Genomic DNA, 21,171 nt, shown 5'->3' with positions numbered 1-21,171 from the left:
GTAAAATCCTGTGATGACAAACCACTGTGCATCCTAGTGCTGATAAACACCCTGAAGCTCAACTAAATAGCCTCAACTAGCCCAGGAGGGAGTCTCAGGTTTTACTTCTTCTCCTGTTAACTTTGCTACGCTAGCATTCAGAGCATTCATTCGTTCATTCTTTCATTCAAGAAATCACCGACTGGATGCTTGGTACTCTGCTACTTGTTAGGGATGTGAAGCCAGATAAGATGCTTCGAGCCTGATTGATTTTGGCACTGTCATTTCTCACTTGGCTTGAGTAAGAGGCTCTAAAGACAAGTATGAGTTCAAGAGTGGCATCAAAGGGACACGATGCAGTTTTATTATAGACACATGGAACAGAAGTGTCTGGGGGTTTTGAACTGGAGTGTCATTTCTATTAGCAGGCAGCTTAAAGTCTAAATATATAAAGAGGAGTATTGAATTGAATTCTATTTTCAGTTTTGGCTCGGTACATAGTGGAAGGATAATCTCAATTTTCTTATGTGTAAAATAAAAAGGTTAGATTAGATAATTTCCACAGTCCCTTTCAACATTAAAATTCTATGATTCTGTGAATTGAATAACAACCTCAGAGACTAAAAACTACAAACTAAGCAGCTTATATTTTCCTAATGCCCTGATTAAATTTGAATAAGAAGGCTGGCTTACCAGAGGGCTCCCTAAGTGTGGTTCCCTAACGTCTTAACATTCTTATTATAACTATCCTTTAGCACTGTAAATGTATTTTTTAAATTAGAATCTCAGATAATAATCATTTCCATTTTTGTACAAAGGGAAAATATACAAAATCCAACCTATGATATATATGTGATACATATATATATAGGATTTTGAATATAAAATATACGTATACATACAGAATTTGAATGTTTTTGTTTGGGTGCATAAAAGTTGAAAGAGAAAGAAGAATCAGTATAAATACTAATTGAAGCACACTGAAATTTCTGGTGAGCAGAGTAACAAGGCTTTATTAGTTTTATAGAAGGAATTTGACAGTTCTGAAGGATATTCAGTATGTTTACAGTGACATTATTCTGGAAATGTTTTCTTCCTTGTTTTTTGTCCCTTGGAATAATTTGCAAATCTTTGGATACTGATTTTTTTCTCTGTTGACCTGAAATTGGACTGATGTTGTTCAAGAGATTAAAGAGGCCCTTATGACTGGGGATATATGAGGAAGATCGCAAGATCTTGTAAAGGTCTCTCTCCTTCCTTTACTGAAGCATGCCTCTCTTGGAAGTAAAGACCATTGGCTAAACTTTGAATTGATACAAATTCTTGGGGAAAGTTGACTATATAAAGTTGCATCTGATGTTTCAATTGCCACATTGATAACAGATTATTTGAAATTAAGCCAGATTTCCTCATAAGAGAGCTTTATTACCATATTCATGGGTATCGTAATTACCACCTATATTTTATTGTTTTTGACAGCCACGTGTGTGTGTGTGTGTGTGTGTGTGAGAGAGAGAGAGAGAGAGAGAGAGACAGTAAAAACTAGAGATATTGATGCATTAAGAATGCCTATGATGGAACACACAACCAGTTATGAACTAAGGTACAATAACATTAGATCAGAAGCCAAATGATTCCAGATGGTCTAATGAAGAAGTCAATTAAGTATAAAATGAAGCGTAGTTTACAAGATAATTAATTTTGTTTTAATTTAGTCATTTAAAATGGAAGATATTTAGTTGATGGAATATCAACCCTCTTTTTTTTCTTCTTCCTTGTTTTATAATGTCATATTCATTCTGAGGTATGAATTTCTTTATAAAACTCAAATAAGGGGATCCCTGGGTGGCTCAGCGGTTTGGCGCCTGCCTTCAGCCCAGGGCGCAATCCTGGAGTCCCGGGATCGAGTCCCACGTTGGGCTCCCTGCATGGAGCCTGCTTCTCCTTCTGCCCGTCTCTCTCTCTCTCTCTCTATCATGAATAAATAATAAATAAAATCTTTAAAAAAATAAAATAAAATAAAACTCAAATAATTATACTCTATTAAATCCAGCTAGTTTAGGAGAGGAAAAAATGCTAATCTGGTTCTTGTTCTAAGATGACGATTATAGCACAGTTATACATATGAATATAGTATTCATTTCTATTAAAAAAAACCTAGTAAATGTACAACAATTATATTAGCTATATCCACGAGCCAGGATTCCAGTATTAGCCTGTGTTCTTGGAAATGGTCTAGACATTGTGGTGGCTTATTAGCCATGTTTCAGTAACAGAACATTGTTACCAAGAAATTAATGGAATTAAGATTCTAAAATAGGAAATCTAAAAAGTAAGATAATATAATCACAAAATAATCCGTATTAGAAAGTTTAATCTGTGTTTCCTGGTGAGGTAGTTTTGGAAAGCATTAAGAGTGTTCCTTATTAGGAAATTTGATTTGGGTTCCCTGGAAACATAGGTTTGGAAAAGTTTGAAAGCATTTAGAATAGGGTTGAGATGATCATAGAATTCAGAAAATTGAGTCAAGGATTGGAGTTATTTTGGATTGGTAAGGACAATGCTGAGAGAGCAGTCTTGGGAGGCAGTTAAGATCCCCGTAATTAAGAACAGGAAGGATATCAACTGAATCCCAGCTCTGTCACTTACTAGTTGTGAGATCCTGAGCAAGGCTTTACCTCTGTTTCAGTTTCTTCTTCTTTGAAATAGAGACAATTGAATACTTATTTTTTAATCATGGTATGAAGATGAAGTAAGTTAATGTATAAAGCTTTTATCACAGTGCTCAGAGTAGGTGCTCAGTAAATAATAGCTTATGGATAGACGAAAGGTTCTTTATTTCTACTGAATTCATAAAAAGAAGAAATGACTTAGTTGGGGTGACTGCGTGACGGGCCCTGAGGGGGACACTTGACGGGATGAGCACTGGGTGATATGCTATATGTTGGCAAATTGAACTCCAATAAAAAAATAAAAAATAAATTTTAAAAAATGACTTAAAGTTGCAACCTTGTGAATTAGGTTCAATATAAGGAACATTTTTCTGACAATGAATACTGCAAAATGTAGAAATAATCCTGACAGACTGTAAAATTTCTTCTCTGGACTTTTCTTAAAACTTGAATTTTTCTGAGATGTTCTGATTGCAGTATTCTCTCAAGGTCTGAGTTTAGTACTTTGAAATATATAGAAAATAACTGGAAACGTCTTACTTCTTTTTCATGTCAAGGCATTTTGAATACCATAAATTGCTTGAATATTACTGAAGAATTAAAATTAATACAGTGGCAAAAACAGAATTCTTGTGTTATCCCTCCTAAATTGTTTAATCAGTTTATTATCTGATTAGAACATTATATTCTTGAGTAACAATGTTCAGGAATTAATCTGGTATCTGATTCCCCATAGGAGGTCATGCAAGTGGGAGATTTAAATAATCCTGGAAGTGCTTTGTGAATTAATGCATTTCTGTGCTAAAACCTGGCAATTTGATAGAAAGTACGTGTGTCATAGCAAAAAAAAAAAAAAGATATCCTAAATAAGTTAGATAAGAGAATGCTGGAAAGAAGGGAATACAATGTAAATATTTTGTCTAAAAACCCCACTCAAACATTTTAGGAATCTTCAGTTGTTTCTTTAATAAAACTAATAAATTGACCATTTGATTTCTTTATGGTAGCAGGTACTTGTAAGAAAACAGTTTCCTTTATAAAGGAGTTTAATCCTCCCTGAAGATGAATCATGGGGTGGTAGGTGAGGTCAGACTGCTTTCATTTTCACAGGTGACCTGCCTAGTTTCCTTGCAAATGAGTCCATACTTCCAGGCTCATCCCTAGACCTGACAAATGATCGATCTAGGAGCTCTGATATGGGCAATGTGGGGACTTACATCTCATCCTTCTATGGCCTGTATTTTCTCTGTAACCCTACCCTTTGGCTATTACTTCACCTGAAATAACCACTACCCTCCTATTCTGATTGCCTGGCTTTCACGTAAGGCTCCCAGCACTTTGATGTGTCTGTACTATGGGCTTTTTCCTTTTCATCTCCTATATTCTTCCTAAGTCCTAGTTGTCTTTCTCACCTTTACATCTCTGAACCTTGAATATATGACCTTAACCGCCCCCAAATGTTTGCTTAAGCCTCTCTCTCTCTCTCTTTCTCCCTTAAGACTTCGGCTTCTGGGAGGGAAGGAGTCATGTATATCCCCACGATGCTCTTGGCACATAGTAAGTGCTCCATAGATAGAGTTGAAGAAATGTGTGAATTACTGAATTAACCTCCAGACTAGAAGTGCCCACTCTAACTCACCTTGCTTTGCGCTTGCCCTCAGGATAACTTCACCTCTCTCCAGACTTAATCACCATTCTGCTTACTTCCCAGATTTTCATTACTCCAATTTCCTTATCAGTTTGTTTAATTTAAACTTGTTCCTTGTAGGTAAACCATAAGTCAAATGCCTTGTAGGAGGAATGGGGCACACAAGTATACCGAAATAACGAATGAGTGAAAATGGACATGTTTCTAGTTTTGCATGGAATTCTCTTCTAAATGCCGTGCCCATGTTTCTAGTTTGTGAATTCTTTCTGTGTCTCACCTCAGGTTTTGATTCTCACAGATAATGCCTATGCCTTTAACACACCTTCAAGGGGCCTGTTTTACAACCATCAAAGCGCTCAACTACTGTGTCCATGTTCTTCTCCTGCTCAACATCTTGTAGTAAATTTTCTTTAAGAGTTTTATTTATTCATGAGAGACAGAGAGAGAGAGAGAGGCAGAGACAGAGACAGAGGGAAAAGCAGGCTCCATGCAGGGAGCCTGATGTGCGACTTGATCCCCGAACCCAGGATCACACCCTGAGCCGAAGGCATACACTCAACCACTGAGCCACTCAGGTGTCTCATCTTTTAGTGAATTTTTTGTCATCTTTCTCCTCAAGCATAAACTCTGCGTGATCTTTGAAGCCCCTCAAACCTGGTTAGAGAGTAACCACTTCAACCTTGTTTCTGTCTTTCTAACATGATCCATGTACCAGCCCTCCACAGACCCTGTGCTTGCTCTTACCTGCAGTTCTGCTTTGGTCCTCTCAGAGAACATACACCCCCCCACCCCGCCCCAGCTTTCCAACACTGCTCATCCCTGTGCCTGGAGATTTACTGCTTCCAAGAGCCCATCTTTGGCTCTTCCAGCTCAAGCAGAGATTTCCTTACTCTGAACTCTCATTTTTCATAGAGATAGTTCCACATACTTGGTGTTTAACTGTCCTTTCCTTGCTTCATAGTCACCGAATACAAAATGTGATCTGTTTTGTTTTGCAAAACTTCTGTAACTGCTGGTAGAGATAAGGCCGTAGACATCTCTACCTCTCTCAATCGCAATGAAGGACCTATCCCATTAATACAATCCTAATAGTTACTCAAGAAATACTTGGTGGCAATTGCATTATTTCTTCAAACTTTGTCTCTTTTGGAATACAATTACCACTACCCTTCCCTTTCTATAATATTTGAAAAAATGCTTCACTTTTTCACCAAATTTACTAAGAATCTATTTTTTTCCATCTTTATTGGATCACCATGATACTAATTTTTCTCTTTGAATTGCTCCTCTCACTCTTCCCCATGGTGTCTCTTAGAAAGAACTCCTTCCTAGAGATAGTTTTTTTTTCTCTTTTCCAGCTTCTCACAGTAATTTCCCTTTCCTGCCACCCTAGCTAATCATCCCTCTCTGGGATTGGTTCCTTTGTACCTATTCACAATTTACAGGTTAATTTTTATACTGCTTCTTCATGTCAAAATCCAGGATGATTCTATCACTTCCATGATTTGTGTAATACTTCTGTGTCCTCCTTGTGTCTGGCCTAGAACCAAAAAATAACCTTTCCTTTTTGCTATCATATGATCTCCTTTAGATATGCAAAACTAAAACTTTAGGTAAAGGCTCAGATGTCATTAAACAGGTCTTAAGCAGGGCTTGAAGGGTCAGGCTTTTTTGGAGGCTCCGACTGGACAAAAATCAGATATCAAATCTAGAAACTCCATGATTTCGCTCCTGTAGATTCTCAGATTGACTTTTAATTTTAGTGGAATCTACAGTATATAACCTACAAAATACTTCACTGGCAGGAGTTATCTAAGAATTAGTGATACTGGTCTTATGTAGTTAAGAAGTCCCATGTCAGCTAGAAGAGCTTCCTGCTGGGTCCATGGATCAGCGGATGATTCAAATATTGATTCTAGATTATAGAACCTCTTCACTTTGGTTCACTTTGGTTTGGTGCCTTCTAGAAGATGCTAAGAACTTCTCATTTATTCTCCACAGAACTGCTGGAACTACAGATCATAGCTGTGGCTGTGGCTTCTTATGTAGGCTTTGGAAATTAACAGTTTCAGGGACCTGAAACTGTACTTGGAAGATATTCGGGTGTAAGTGTTAGAGCAGCGTAGCTAAGAGTCAGTGAGGAAAGCCACCAGCATGGCACAATGGCAGCACCTCTGAAAATGATGTTCTCATTCAATCCAATGATTTTCATAGATTGATCATGAAGCAGCTCCACGGGTAAGATAAGGAAGGAAACTATTTATTGTTTGGTTGTATTATTGTTTAACTTAATCCTCATGAAAACCTTGTCAAGTATTTCTTTTTCTTTTTCTTTTTTTTTAACCCTGCTTTTTGCCATAAGGAAAGGCTACATAATTGGATATGTGCTTTTTCCTATTCCACTGCAGTAAACTCCTGTGGCCACCATGGATTTCCCACCAAAGCAACAGATAGTCTTACCAGCCAGGAAGAGATAAAGTGCTCTCCAGGCTCCCCCAAATCTCTGATTTCTCACATAAGAATATCTTAATTCTTATCTGAGTAATGATTGCGTTGTAATGATTAAAATTGCTGGGTTAAATGGTAACTCTATTTTTTAACTTTTTCAGGAGCTGCTAGCCTATTTTCCAATGTGGCCACACCATTTTAAATTCTGACCTGCACTCTCTTAGGATCTGATTCTTTCGCTTTTTTTGCCAACACTTGTTTTTTATCTGAGTTTTGATTATAGCCATCCTAGTGGGTATGCAATGATATCTCATTGTGGTTTTAATTTGTATTTCTTTCATGGTTTATGATGTTAAGCAACTTTTTATGTGCTTATTGGCCATTTATATATTTTCTGGAGAAATGTTTATTCAGTGTGGCTACAAGATGAATAAGTCATGGGGATGTAACATACTGCATGGAAACCATAGTTAATAATATTATATTGCATATCTGAAAGTTGCTAAGAGAGTAAATATTAAAAGTTCTCATCATAAGAAAATATATCTGTAACTATGTATGGTGATGGATATTAACTAGACTTAGTGTGGTGGTCATTTTGCAATATATACAAATATCGAATCATTATGTTGTATACCTAAAATGAATATTATGTATGCCCCTTAAACTTCAATTTAAAAAATAATGAAATCTTGGGGCACCTGGGTAGCTCAGTCAGTTTCTGACTTTTTAAAAAATATTTTATTATTTATTTATTTATTCATGAGAGACACAGAGAGAGGCAGAGACCCAGGCAGAGGGAGAAGCAGGCTCCATGCAGGGAGCCCAATGGGGGACTTGATCCAGGTTCCCCAGGACCACGCCCCGGGCCAAAGGCAGAGCCAAACCGCTGAGCCACCCGGGCTGTCCTAGTGTCTGCTTTTGGCTCAGGTCATGATCTCAAGGTCCTGGAATTGAGCCTCATGTCGAATGAATTCCCTGCTTAGTGGGGAGCCTGCTGTTCTGTCTCCCCACCCCCCGCTTGTGCACCCTCTCTATCTCAAATAAATAAATAAAATAAAATAAATAAAATTTTTTTTTAAAAGAAAGAAATGTCTATTCAGAACCTTTGCCCATTTTTAACTGGGCAACTCAATTTTGTTGTTGAGTGGAAGGAGTTCTTTATATATTCTAGATTTTAAAGTGTCTTTTCAGAAGATTTGTACATATTTTTTTTTCATTTCATGAGTTGTCTTTATTACTTTCACAGTAGGGTCCTTTGACATACAATTTTTAAAAACTTTAATGAAGTCTAGTTTTTATTTGTTCTTTGGTTGTTTGTGCTTTTGGTGTCATATCTAAGAAAACACTGCCAAATCCCCAGTCATGAAGGCCTGCTTCTGTGTTTTCTTCTACAAGTTTTATAAGTTTTAAGTTTTACTTTTATTTTGATTTTGAGTTAATTTTTGTATGTGGTATGAGGTAAGAGTCCAAATTCATTCCTTTGCATATATATCCAGTTGTCCCAGCATCACTGTTGAAAAGACTATTCTTTCCCCCATTTAATGGCCATGGCACCTTTTTGAGAATCAACTGATCATAGATATATGGGTTTGTTTCTGGACTCTCCATTCTATTCCATTAATCTATGTGTCTGTACTTTATGTCAGTACCACATTGTCTTGATTACTGTTGCTTTGCAGTAAATTTGAAATTGGGAAGTATAAGACCTCTGTGTTCTTTTTCAAAATTATTTTAGTTATTCTGGGTCCTTTGAGTTCTCATATGAATTTTAGGATCAGCTTATCGATCTCTACAAAGAAGCCAGCTGGGATTCTGATAAGGATTGCATCGAATCTCTAGATAAATTTGTGGCATATTGCCATCTTAACCGTATTCAATCTTCTGATCCATGAATATGGGATGTTTTTCCATTTCTTAAGACCTTCTTTAATTTCTCTCAGTGTTTTATAGCTTTTAGAGTATAAGTTTTGCAGTACTTTTGTCAAATTTCATCCTAAATATTTTGTTCTTTTTGATGCAAATCAAAATGGAAGGTTTTTTAAAATTTCTTTTTCTGATTAGTTGTGGGAAGTGTGTGGAAAGGCAATTGATTTTTATATGTTGGTCTTGTGTGTTCTGCAACTCTGCTGAACTTGTTTATTAGTTCTAATAGCTTTTTAATGGCATCCTTAGGATTTTCTATATATAGTCCCTTGCATTTATAATCTTACTGTACGTAAGTAGACTTGTCCTGACATATGCCCCTTGAGACATGTGACAGTCATTTGCTGTAAGGTTTTGATGTCAAGATCTCTTAGAGTTCTGAATTGAAAATGCTTCTTTGTAAGTACAGTGGCCATTTACCTTTCAGCTGTGAAAAGTAAAAAGAAAAAAAAAAGCTAAACTAGGCTGATCGTCCTGTGTTGACCTGCAGCCATACTGTGCCTGTCAAATCAAATAACACGTTCAATCTCATATATTTTGAAGACTCAGACACCCAGAAATTTTTTAGAGCCTCCTTCTCACTCTAATTAAAGTCTTACTGCTCTGTCAGTGGGAAAGAATGAGATCTGACACCCTGAAAAACCATTAAATATATTTAAATTTTAGTGGGGCTTCCTGTTGCTGAAGCCTTTCAAATCAACATACAGGAGATCTTATATAATAACATACTGACAATCCTGTGGATTCCTTTTCTCATGCATTGTTATCTGACTTAGAGCATGTTAACGGACTATCAGAGCCAACTGATGACAGGTCTTTACTAATTAATTAGAAGTTAAAAATGCAAAGTTCTATCTATGCTACAAGCCACATCATGCTTCTCCTTCAGCCTAAGACAAGTAAGAAATCTGAAAAGTGCTGATCTCTCTTACCAATCTCATTACCCCTAAATTGGAAACAATGCCAGCCTAGCTCTAGAGATGAAGTGAAGTTACGTTGGCGGCCCCTGAGGCTTTCTAGTCCCCAGGAACAGAAGGCTGGCCTCTGTGCGGGTTAAAGGATCAAATCTTAGGGGAACTGACATGCTTTTGAATTATCTTCAAATATCGGCCCTCAAAAGATTATATAGCAGCGTATGTTAGCTGTTAATCAAACATGTACAGCTGATGGATTTTGTGATCCAGAGTATAATGAGCATTAGTCTTCGATGCTTTGATCGTGTGTGTATATAGACACAGTCAAAAAAAAAAAGAGCAAGAGTGAAAGAGTGAGAGAAGACAAGAGAGACAGAGAGAGAGGGGGAGAAAGAAAAAAAAAGAAACCTCCTTTGAAACTTAAAAGTTTAAAACTTCAAAGCTAATAATAATTATGCTGAATTGCTTTTATCACCAGGCTACTTGCCATAAGTGGTTTTATTATATCAGCATTTAGAAGCTCATTTTACGTGACTACTTCCAGCTCGTACACTCTAGCTACTTTTACATAATTTATTGCTTATTTAAACTTACATAGCAAGGAAATGTAGTCACATTTATACATCTTGAACTTCCTTAAAGTGAAAGAAAATCAGAGAATTCTTTTTTCCAAATGGGTAAAGGGAATCATCATTAGTTTAGAACTTATTTTCAGACCAGACAGTTCATTATAGAAGGGTTATGAGGACAAATAAACATTAAAAACAACAACAACAACAAGCACTTAACATACTGCCCAGCAAATATACTCAGCAAGAAAACAATGGTGGGATCCCAGCTTTGGCCACCTGTCCGCTGAGTCCAGGAGAGGTTGCAATAATTATGTATGACCCACTCCTGCCAATTCCCCCTTTCTCCTTGGTGTTTACAGGGAATTGTCGGCAGGAGAGGAAGATCTTATCCTAGCTTTGCCCTAGAACTAAGCTCCTTAATAATTGTGTCAAGTTACTCCTGGCTATAAACTCCAGCTTTTGAACAGTGTGGGTCATTTTTAATGTTTGATTTGTTTTCATCATTGCTCGCCTTTTCAGTATGTGTCATTTTTTTTAGTCTGCCAAGAAGCCACTTTTCCATTTAGCAATCAGAAGTGTGGAAAAAAAAGAACATGCATGGTCCAATTTTCAGGGAGTCTTGTAGCAGTTAGTTGTCAGATTTAGTATTTTTTTGTCAGTATTTTTTCCTAATATTTCTGATGATGTTAATTCCCATGATTAAGGTAAATTTAGTTTGTGGGATGTCACCAGCTATTAAAGTCTCGCCAGCAGTGTCTTCCAGTTTCTTCTAGGACATCCCTAGAAAGCTGAAACGAGGAATACCTCAAACCAACAACATTTAACTTGAGATTTTGGAAAAAATATGCATTAAGATACTGTATATATGTTTTTCACAAGAATATGCAAGTTATCCTATGTGTGAAATCCTCTGTTCTGCATTACTACCTATCATGTGTGTACATATGTGAGCACGTATGTATACACCTCAACGAATTCTTACTTATGCTAACTTAAATTAACTTGGCCTTTTACGTTAAGTAATGTGTTGTTTTATACATGTGAATCATTTTCTGTATTTCTTTCCTGACATTTCATTTGTTTTCTTTAGACAAAAAATTAAGTATTCTCTCATAGGTAGATAACATCTACAAACATGTTCCAAATCTATACTCTAGTTACAAATTAGATGATAAGTGTCTTATACATGTGGCTGCCCTGAAGAGGCTACTTCTAGAACTAAGACTCGACTCATCCTCATCGACTCATTGTCAACTTGTGAAAGTAATGTTTGCCTTCCAGGAAGGCAACTATCCAGTAAATCTGAAATACATGAAATGGCTCAGTTACAAGTATTCAGGGGTACAAACACAACACAGCCTTGTCCTATGCTAATGAAATAGGCATTTGACCTCACAAAAGGTTTTGCTTTCTCTCCCTTTCTAAAGGCAGTACTGTGATTCAGAAGGAACTTTCATTACCTAACCTACATCAGAGGCAAGGAGGTACCTTTAGGATACCTTAGGGGCAGGAACTTACAAAACTTGACCAATGGAGACCTGTTGTAGAGAGAGAAACTAAGCAAATGCCCTGAGTTGCTTTGTTTGATTTCCTATGTTTGTTTTCTCTTTCTCTTGATTCTTTGGTGCCTGATTTGCCCTTGCTTCTGGACTTTAGACTCTAAAGTTTTGATGCATCCTCTTAGGATCATTCATTTTTGGACCAAGGCTGGAGCTACATTACTGTCACTGGCCCAGACTTCATAGCAGTCTCATTTCACTCCGCTGCGCTATAGTTTAGGACATACAATTTGACCTAGAAATAATTTCTGCCTATGGTTTTAAAATTTGAAAGTAGGAATGCTTGGGTGGCTCAGCTGTGGAGCATCTGCCTCCGGCTCAGGGCGTGATCCTGGGATCTGGGATCTAGTCCCACATCGGGCTCCCTGCCTGGAGCCTGCTTCTCCCTCTGTCTGTGTCTCTGGCTCTCTCTCTCTCTCTGTCTCTCATGAATAAATAAATAAATAATGAAAAAAAACTGAAAGTAGATCAGTGGAAACATTGAAAATCTTAACATCTTGACTGCTTTCTCATTGTGAAAGTGGAGAGTGTTTAGCTTAAAATCTGCATTTTTTTTTCCCTGTGGGATAAGCTTTTATTCTATGGGAAAGCTTTGTGTCTACAATTTTTTATTGAGGAGAAAGCCTGTTTTTATCTGTTGTTGTTTGGTTTACTTTTTTCAAAAAGATCTTATTTTAAGAGATGGACTTCTTGGGACGCCTGGGTGGCTCAGCAGTTGAGCCTCTGCCTTTGGCTCGGCGTGATCTGGGATCCGGGATCAAGTCTCATATCAGGCTCCCTGTAGGGAGCCTGCTTCTGCCTATGCCAATGTCTCTGCCTCTCTCTCTGTGTGTGTCTCATGAATAAATAAATAAAATCTTTTAAAAAAGAAATGAACTTCTTCCGTGGTCAGCTTAAATACCATCCTAGATGCTGCATCAAGGCTCTCTGCTTTTGCCAGTTCTCTGTGCTCACGGGCAGTCTTTGAGGCAACCCTGGGAGGCAATGGACTTCATAGGCCCTTTGCTTTGTACTCTAGTGTTTTGGCTCTTGTCTTGATGCTGTTTGGTTCCCTGGTCCACTTTGCTTCTATCTTAAGCAGGTTGACACGTAGGCAAGCAGAAACTTAATACTAAATTATACTTCCTATGGATACATTGAGTTTGGAAAACTATTCCATGAGACAGGTCCATGGACTATTAATTGTATTCTATGGGGAAAGGAGAGTTCTCTGGTCAAATGCTTTACAAATCATAACTTCCTTGTGGGGACTCTCAATAAATAACCTCTAATATCAAATGCTCTGAGAAGTCTTACAGAAACTTGCCAGACGACTTGCATTTGTTCTCCAAGTGCAGTTGTCCATGGAATCTCTTTTCTGTAGAATACTATGGACATCTCAAGGATCACCAGTGTTCTGTAGAAGACATTTTTGGAAATTATGTTCTTTGAACTTGGACCATAAGTTAACAGTCTTTCTGATTCACATCTTCAACAATAAGCTTTTAATAATTAATTCTGATTTAAGCAATAGGTCACCTACATTTGTATTATGTTAGATAAAAGATATATAGTGTTAAAGGATTATCTAATTAAAACCAGGCATCTAATGGATAAAATAATACAAGACAAGAGGTCATAGATGTCTTAGGAATCCAAGACACTTAGTAATATAAGTTAGTTCAATTACTGCTGTGTGTACCTATTTTTTAAAAATATTTTATTTATTCATGAGAGAGAGAGAGAGAGGCAGAGACACAGGCAGAGGGAGAAGCAGGCTCCATGCAGGGAACCTCATGTGGGATTCGATCCCCGGCCCCCAGGATCAAACCCTGGGCTGAGGGCGGCGCTAAACCGCTGAGCCACCCAAGGATCCCCTGTGTGTTACCTATTGACTTACCTTTTCTATTTTCTGGCTTGGGTATCAGTATGAAACTGATGCGAGGCTATTCTGACGTATGTTAGAAAAGTATAAGATGTCCTGGCCTTGATATTTTGAGGTGGATACGTAGGAAGGGCAAAGTTTGGATGTTTAACTTCTCATTTTTGGTATGGATTGAGTATTAATTGTAACAGCTTCGAGATACAGTAAGATAATTCTATACTGCGGGATGCTTTACTATATTATTAGATTTTATTATTAGATTTTTGAAGTGGGCAAAGTCATGTTCGTGTTAAACAATCATGATTTAGGAGGTCTTAGGTACTTTTTGGAACAGAGTTAAAATGAGTATTTTTCTTTTCTTTTCCTCATCTTGAAATAAAATGATTTGCCATATATAGCTTTATAAATAAATTATTTTGATTCTCGCCTTAAACTCAGTGCCAGTTAATATTTTTTAAATCTGAGTTGAATGAAGCCCAATGGTGATATCAATCTTCTTCAATTTTTTTTTTTTTTTTTGCAGTTTGAAAAGTTCCTATATATAAAGGAAAATAGGTGGCCTTGGGGGACAATAGAGTTTAATCAAATAAGTAATATGATCATTTTATGGGTATTGGATAGCTGGATGTAAATTATATCCTCCAAAAAAATGAATTAAATAATTGACTGCAATGTAAAGTCAGATTTAACAAGAGTTTCTATATGAAAACTTTTATAAGTAGATCTTCATCGACTTTTTAAAAAAAATATTTTATTTATTTATTCATGAGAGACACAGAGAGAGAGGCAGAGACACACAGGTAGAGGGAGAAGCAGACTCCCTGTGGGGATCCCAGTGTGGGACACCATCACTGGGATCACTCCCCGAGCCCAAGGCAGACCCTCAACCGCTGAACCGCCCAGATGTCCCAATCTTCATCAATTTAATAATAATAATAATAATAATAATAATAATAATAATAATAAGGGAATTCCCTTTTTTAACCTACCAGCATCTTCTGAAACCATTCTTCAACACCCCAAACATGTTTGCTGTTTCAAAGAGGGAAACCAGTTACCCATGAAGCCATGCAGTCAGTCTTCTGCCTTAGCTCTTTGGCCACACTAGAAGTCCATTTCCCCCAACACACAGCCTGGCATCGCTGCCTGGAGCAGCAGACTTTTACTAGATCAATTATGTCTCTTCCTGCCCTGGTTGGCTGATGGCTCTTCTTAGTGTAAAGGAACAGTAGTTTGGCCTCAGAGCTGAAGTACGTCACGAGGCAGGGAACTAAAGCAGCAGAAGGATCTTCCAGCTGTAATAACAAATGCAAGTGTTCCACCTTGGAGGGAAGCATCTTGGCCTGCTGCCCTCTTTCACACTTGCATTCCTTTGAAGTGACTGAGTCAGGAGGACACAGCCGCAGCCTCTCTCTCTGCCCCCCACCCCCACCCCGGGTTGCTCTAAGCCACATCCACAGGTGAGATGGGTCGGCTGTCCGGCCAGCAGCTCCCCAAAGCTCTGCTGCAGCAGCTTCCTCCAGTGCACTGCCTGGGAAGGGAAGGATGGAAGAAAAAGAGCACCTGTTTCTTACCAGGAACTTGAAATGTCACTCACTTAGCTAGAATGTGTACTAAGGAAGTGGTGGTTTTAAAGCTTCTCAGGGAGGGAGGTGGCTCCCCAGGAATGGGGAGCAGGAACTTACATTCTTAGAGTGTACTTCTGGCTTTGAGGTCACAGTCTGTGCCGGCCTCCACAGTTAAGGACAGAAACCCATTGTCCCCTCTCCCTTTTTAAAATTTTTTTCAGGCCAGTAAAAGTCATTTCGCTGTCTCTTCTTCAAATAGCTCTTATGGGGATTTGGCCTGGTTTTGTCACCAGCGTTAGAGTCATAGTGACAAAAGCAGACGTGTGTGATCTGGCCATTTTTCCCATGACTGGCTTTTCCTGCTCTATAAGGCTCTCCCACACTGAGAGAGAGTAATGGCTCTCTTCATTTTAAATAATTGCTTGTTGCATCTGGCTTTAGTCAGGTGAAGAGCCGGATCCAGAGAGCTGGAGTCCCCCTTGCCCGATAGATCGGAGAGTCAGAGAGCGGCCTTGGTGAGGTGCATGCAGGACTTGCAGCTGCTGCAGTAACTGGCCATCAATATTTCTGCGGCCTCGCAGCCTCATTCTCTATTCCCCCTGCCTACTGTGTTCGCTTAGGTATCCTCTAATTCTGCCCCTTTGAGCCACTTGTGCTCACATGTGAGAAGCATCCTTCAATTTGCATTGAATTTACTGCAGTGGGTTGTCTTGTTAGCTACCCAAGTACCAATTAACGAACCCCAGCACTTCCAGAATATTTTACTGTGACATGTTAAGTCATTACGAACATACTCTCTGCTCATTGGGCCACGTGATGAGTAAAGGAAAGGTTCAGCCTTTCTTTGTTAATCCACAAGCGCATGTAAGAGCCTCTTCAATCTAGTTAGAGCCCCTGCTAGCATTTATGGTGTCTTTGTGAGACCTGGAAAAAGGTGTCCCCCCCCCCACCTTTGGGCAGACGGACTGCAAGAGGTATGCACCCTAGGGGGCAAATAAAAAAGTGCCCCTTCCTCCCTGGGGCCCTGGGTCACTTTGGCCAGATGAGTGGGAGCTAATGGTGGTTGGCCTCCACGCACTCTCACCCCGGCTGACGTAACCATCCAGGCAGTCTCGGGCCTCACACGGAAGAGCCTTCCATCCTGCTTCTGTCCCTTCCCGTCTTCAGACCCTGGAGTTTTTCTCGTCCTGTTGTTTAATCTGATGGTAGTCCGTCCATTTTGATGGCTGTGATATGTGAGGAGGGTCTGAGAACTACTGTGGGATTTCAGGTGAAGCAAAGTGAAATGACCCCGGGGACATTTCGGTACAGTTTTCCTTTCCAGCCTGATCTTTCACTGAAGAGAAAACTCGTTTCCTAGATAGCAATGCAAAGAATCCATTGGAAAGGTTTGTTCATTTTTAAAGAATTAATCGTGACTTTACTATCAGATGGTGGCTTCTATATACCCATAGGCCATAGACATCTGACAATATAAAGTTAATATATGGGAACTTTTCTGTTATATGTAACAAAATTGAGTAACCGCTGTGTTTCCTGCTTTAAAGTATCAGCAGCTGCTGCCTTGCCATGAAAAAAGTATTATAGACGACCACCTACCCCCCTGCCCCTGCACCCCTAAAGTGGAAAGGAATGAATAACATTTTTTTCTCATTTTTCTTCTTTCAGGTGATGTGTTCCATATCACTGCTCCCAATAAATTTACCTTTGAGGAGGCCGAAGAAGAGTGTGAGAACCAGGACGCCCGGCTGGCGACAGTGGGGGAACTCCAAGCAGCTTGGAGGAATGGCTTTGACCAGTGCGATTATGGGTGGCTGTCCGACGCCAGCGTTCGCCACCCTGTGACTGTGGCCAGGGCCCAGTGTGGAGGTGGTTTGCTTGGGGTGAGAACCCTGTATCGTTTTGAGAACCAGACAGGCTTCCCTCCCCCTGATAGCAGATTTGATGCCTACTGCTTTAAACGTAAGTGTTTGATACCTTTATAAAAATTATAGAGTTTTAAAAAATACTTCGGAGACATGCATTGGTGTTCACCTAGCGATGGGAATGGATTCCATGTCTTGCAGTGTATGCACAGAACGGAAACAGTTGAGTGACTTTCAAAAGCAGATAAACAGAACGGCAGTGATACGGTTAACGTAACAGGAAGTTTGACAGATGTTCTTTCAGAGGCGATGAGGAAAGGAATCAAGTTCAGGTCTCAACTGTGCTCCATCGCACCTAGAACCACCGAACATATTTCTGATTATTCTTTTTTTTTAACGTTAATTGCGGTCCTTAAATGTAATTCGATTGTTGGTGCTCTAGTGTTGAGGCCAGCTGTGGCTGAGTTGAGTCCTTGAGTTCTGGTTATTTTGTCTTTGTTTGGTATGTCTTTCTTTGAAATGGCGGAGAATTGGAATTTCAGTAATTGCAGGTGAGTACTTGGAACAGCGATGGATAATCCTAACATTTCAGTTAATACCTAAGAAGCCACGCTATAAGTAAATATCTCCATTTATCTTATTTTATTTCAAGTGATGGAAATGTGTGCCTTCTAATCATTGATTCTCTAGTATCATATTGAAGTACAGTCTATGTTCTTTGAAAGATGTGACGTAGGCTATCTTCAGTTAGGTCTGCTACTTAAAATTGGACTTAAGTAACATTCGTGATTTAATTTAAATTTTTCAGATGTCCTTAAATTATTTTAGCAATAGTAGTCACATGATATAGTATCACGTTTGTCCAACACCTGATCAAAGAAGCAAGCAATCCAGAGTCTCATTGTGCTTTTTTACTGAAAGGTCTGTACTGTTGTGCCAGCTAAACAAAGATTTCCTAGAATTTGGGGTGTGTTCCAAGTAGAACCATGTCACGTTGAAATACAGCGAAAGGATTTTACTAAGTTTCCAAGACATCTTGTTTTAGCAATATGTAACTGAAAAGAGGAGAAAATATTCTAGCCTATTATGTAATTGGTTTCTAAAGTGCAATACACAGGCGGTCTTTATTCACAAAAAAGTCTCAGCTAGGATGTCTGAGTGGTCAGCAGAAGAGCCGTTAGTGCAGTGGAAAGGCGTGAGTTCACATGCTACTGCTTCCCTGCCGAGGTGTCTCTGCCCACATCTCCCATAGACTCAAATTTCTGGGTGTGAAAGCCATGTGTTGTGTGTCAGTGCAATACAAGCCGGCCATAAAAAGCCACTGGAAATACTAACTTTTGTTCCTAGACCCTGAAACAACAGAAAAGTTCTTCGTTATTTTCAGGAAAAGAAACGACGATAAAAAGGAAAGCCTATCTCCAAAAGTAGAAAGATGCACATTCTTTTAACAGTGACTTTCAAGTAGTTGAAGCTCTCAAATCATTTTTACATTAAGTGACTCTGATTAAGAACTGAAATCAGATTGGTGTCAGAAGGCAGGTTAGAGAGGTTTAATTAGGAAAGGAGTGGAATTACCCTGCTTGACTACCTTGCTCAATTGTATTTTCATGTGCTTTATAAAACTGGCTAGAGAAAACTTTTAAAGAAGTTTTTTTTTTTTTTTTTTTCCCCTCCCTCAGGGTAAAACTTAAACTAAAGGCTGTCTGTAGCCCCAAAGAACTCATCCTGGTTATGTTTTAAATTATTTATTTAAATGAGGAATTCACATGAACACATGAAATGACAAGATATTTAGAATAAATACAATAACCACCTACTAAAAATCTACATAAAATCTGAGAAAAGTTAGGGATCCCTGGGTGGCACAGCGGTTTGGTGCCTGCCTTTGGCCCAGGGCACGATCCTGGAGACCCAGGATCGAATCCCACGTCGGGCTCCCGGTGCATGGAGCCTGCTTCTCTCTTTGCCTGTGTCTCAGCCTCTCTCCTCTCTCTGTGTGACCATCATAAATAAATAAAAATTAAAAAAAAAAATCTGAGAAAAGTTAGAAAATTTAGGTCCAGTTTCTTCTTTCTAACTCATTTGAATCTGTATAACTTGGAAATATATAACTTCCAAATATCATAGTTCAAATTTTGTTTTTTTTCCCAAACCAAAGGGCAATCTAAACTAATCCAAGTCTAATCTAAGGGTTAGGTTCTTGTTTATTTCTTCCCTAAGACCTATTATATTCAAAATGTATTCAGCACCTAAAAGATTTAGAAGGCTTAGTCATAACACAAAAATCTTTCTTGAACCACACACAAAGCCAACAGCTTCCCCAAATTTCTAATTCACTTTTCAAGGATTCCTTAATGTATATATTTTAAAGAATTTCAAAAATATTCTCAAAATGACTTGACTGCTGTCACTCAGCAGTGTCACTCAACTGAGTGGTGAGTGGCTGGCTAAATACTTAAGGTGAAGTATATAAGAGTCGTGACCTTAGCAATCGTTCTGAAAGCCATTTCCGAGATGCACAGCTGGTTGGTTAAGTAGAGGAATTTAGAAATATAACCATATTTTCCTTGGTTGCTTTTTACCAAATGTAGAAAGAGTTTTTAAAGCCACTTCTTGGTGAATAAGCAATACCAAACCTCACTTTGCTATAATTCTCTTTTCCTTCTGACATCACTGAATAGAAAATTAACAATGGCTGATGACCATAATTAGAATTTATTCATGTCAAGTAGATTTGAAAAATAAGGAAATTCGTATATTTGTGAAACAAAATTTTCCTGTGTATTTCCCTGTGCTCATTAAACTTAATTGTGCATTTTTAATTTTTCTTTGACCTCAGAGTTAAGTAAGTTCTGTGCAAGTTAGAGACTTAGGGCTTTGAAAAATCACCCACGCATCCCCAAATTTAAGTGAATCAAAGCCACTCAAGACTCATGATAATCTTTCATGTTATGTTATTAATGATCTCTAAGATAGGGAGATAGAGCATGCTCCCTAAAAAATCCATTCTAATATCTTATTACCATCATCCTTGGGTAGTTTTTCTAATTATCTAAATTCACTGCATTGGACGTTGAGCCCATTTTTCCTTTGTAAGTTGGAGACCAAACTCTAACAGCCATGTCTACTATTGAGTATAATTGTTCAGTTGTCCCTCCAGCATCTTCCTCACCTGAAGCAATTTCCTTGTTTTGAAATTTTAATTTCTAAGCATCTGGTGATCTAGCTTTGAACCCTCATTTTTTATATCCCTCTGTTTGATTAAGCTAGGAACTAGAAATTGTGGTTTAGAGAAGGCTAAATAAGTTCCCACCACTTTATATGCTACACTGCTTACATATTCGTTCACTTTTAAAGTTGGCCTCCCCTTCTAACCTGAGGGATGCTTATTGTTCTTTTTTGTGCCCTCGATCATAATCTGACCATAGGCACCAACAGTAATTCTTCCCTAAATGGTATTTTAAATATGTCTTCTGTTTATTGAATTTCAATCTGTTAGCTTTCCATCACTCCTAAAACTTTTTAAAAATAGTTTGTATTCTAATGTCATTGCTCCAGCCATTACTCTTTATTTAACAATAAGATCAGAATCAACTTATTTGAATATTTTCTATCTTTGTGAATTCTCATGCTTATCGTCATTTATTTATAAAACATTTTAATATAGAAGAAACTAATTTGAAATTAGTCATATTCATATAATGGAGGTAGTATGGGTGGGTGTTAAATTGACTATCATGCTGCTAATAGGGTCTTTATATTTTACTGGGAAAATCTGCCTTGTGTCTTAGAGGCACAGAGTCCATAGGACATAAAATACCATAAGTACAGTGATGCAAAACATCTGTGTGGCAGACAGCTGCAGAGGTTGGAAGGGAGCTTTTGTGGGAAAATAAATATGCTGATTTCTGTTGGCTTCCTCAGTAATGAAGCTAAAAGGACACTAGTAGTTTTCCAATTCAAAATTTTCTCCATGTGAATTCTTCTGGAAGGACCGTTTTGGAATAATTTGGAGTTGCATTTTCACCTTTAGAATAGTCATCATTAACATAGTAGCATTTATTCTTAAGATATCTCTTTGTGGATATTTGTGGTTTTTAAAATCATTTCCTCTTTTTGGAATGGTTGAAACAAATGGCACAAATGATCAGATACT

General features: G+C 38.2%; 1 protein-coding gene across 5 annotated transcripts in view; it reads left to right on the top strand.

Moving 5' to 3' along the window:
• VCAN (versican) overlaps positions 1–21,171 on the top strand; it is a 112,129-nt gene that overhangs the window by 23,311 nt on the left and 67,647 nt on the right. For all 5 annotated transcript variants that reach the window (XM_072792999.1, XM_072793027.1, XM_072793008.1 and 2 more), the window contains exon 6: positions 16,819–17,112. In XM_072792999.1, the coding sequence (XP_072649100.1) occupies positions 16,819–17,112 (294 nt within the window). The remainder of the gene's footprint in view (positions 1–16,818; positions 17,113–21,171) is intronic.

This window comes from Canis lupus, chromosome 2 (assembly GCF_048164855.1).
Source record: "Canis lupus baileyi chromosome 2, mCanLup2.hap1, whole genome shotgun sequence".
NCBI lineage: Eukaryota > Metazoa > Chordata > Mammalia > Carnivora > Canidae > Canis > Canis lupus.
Note: the sequence above shows the minus strand (reverse complement) of the source record. Positions and strands in the feature narration are given on the sequence as shown.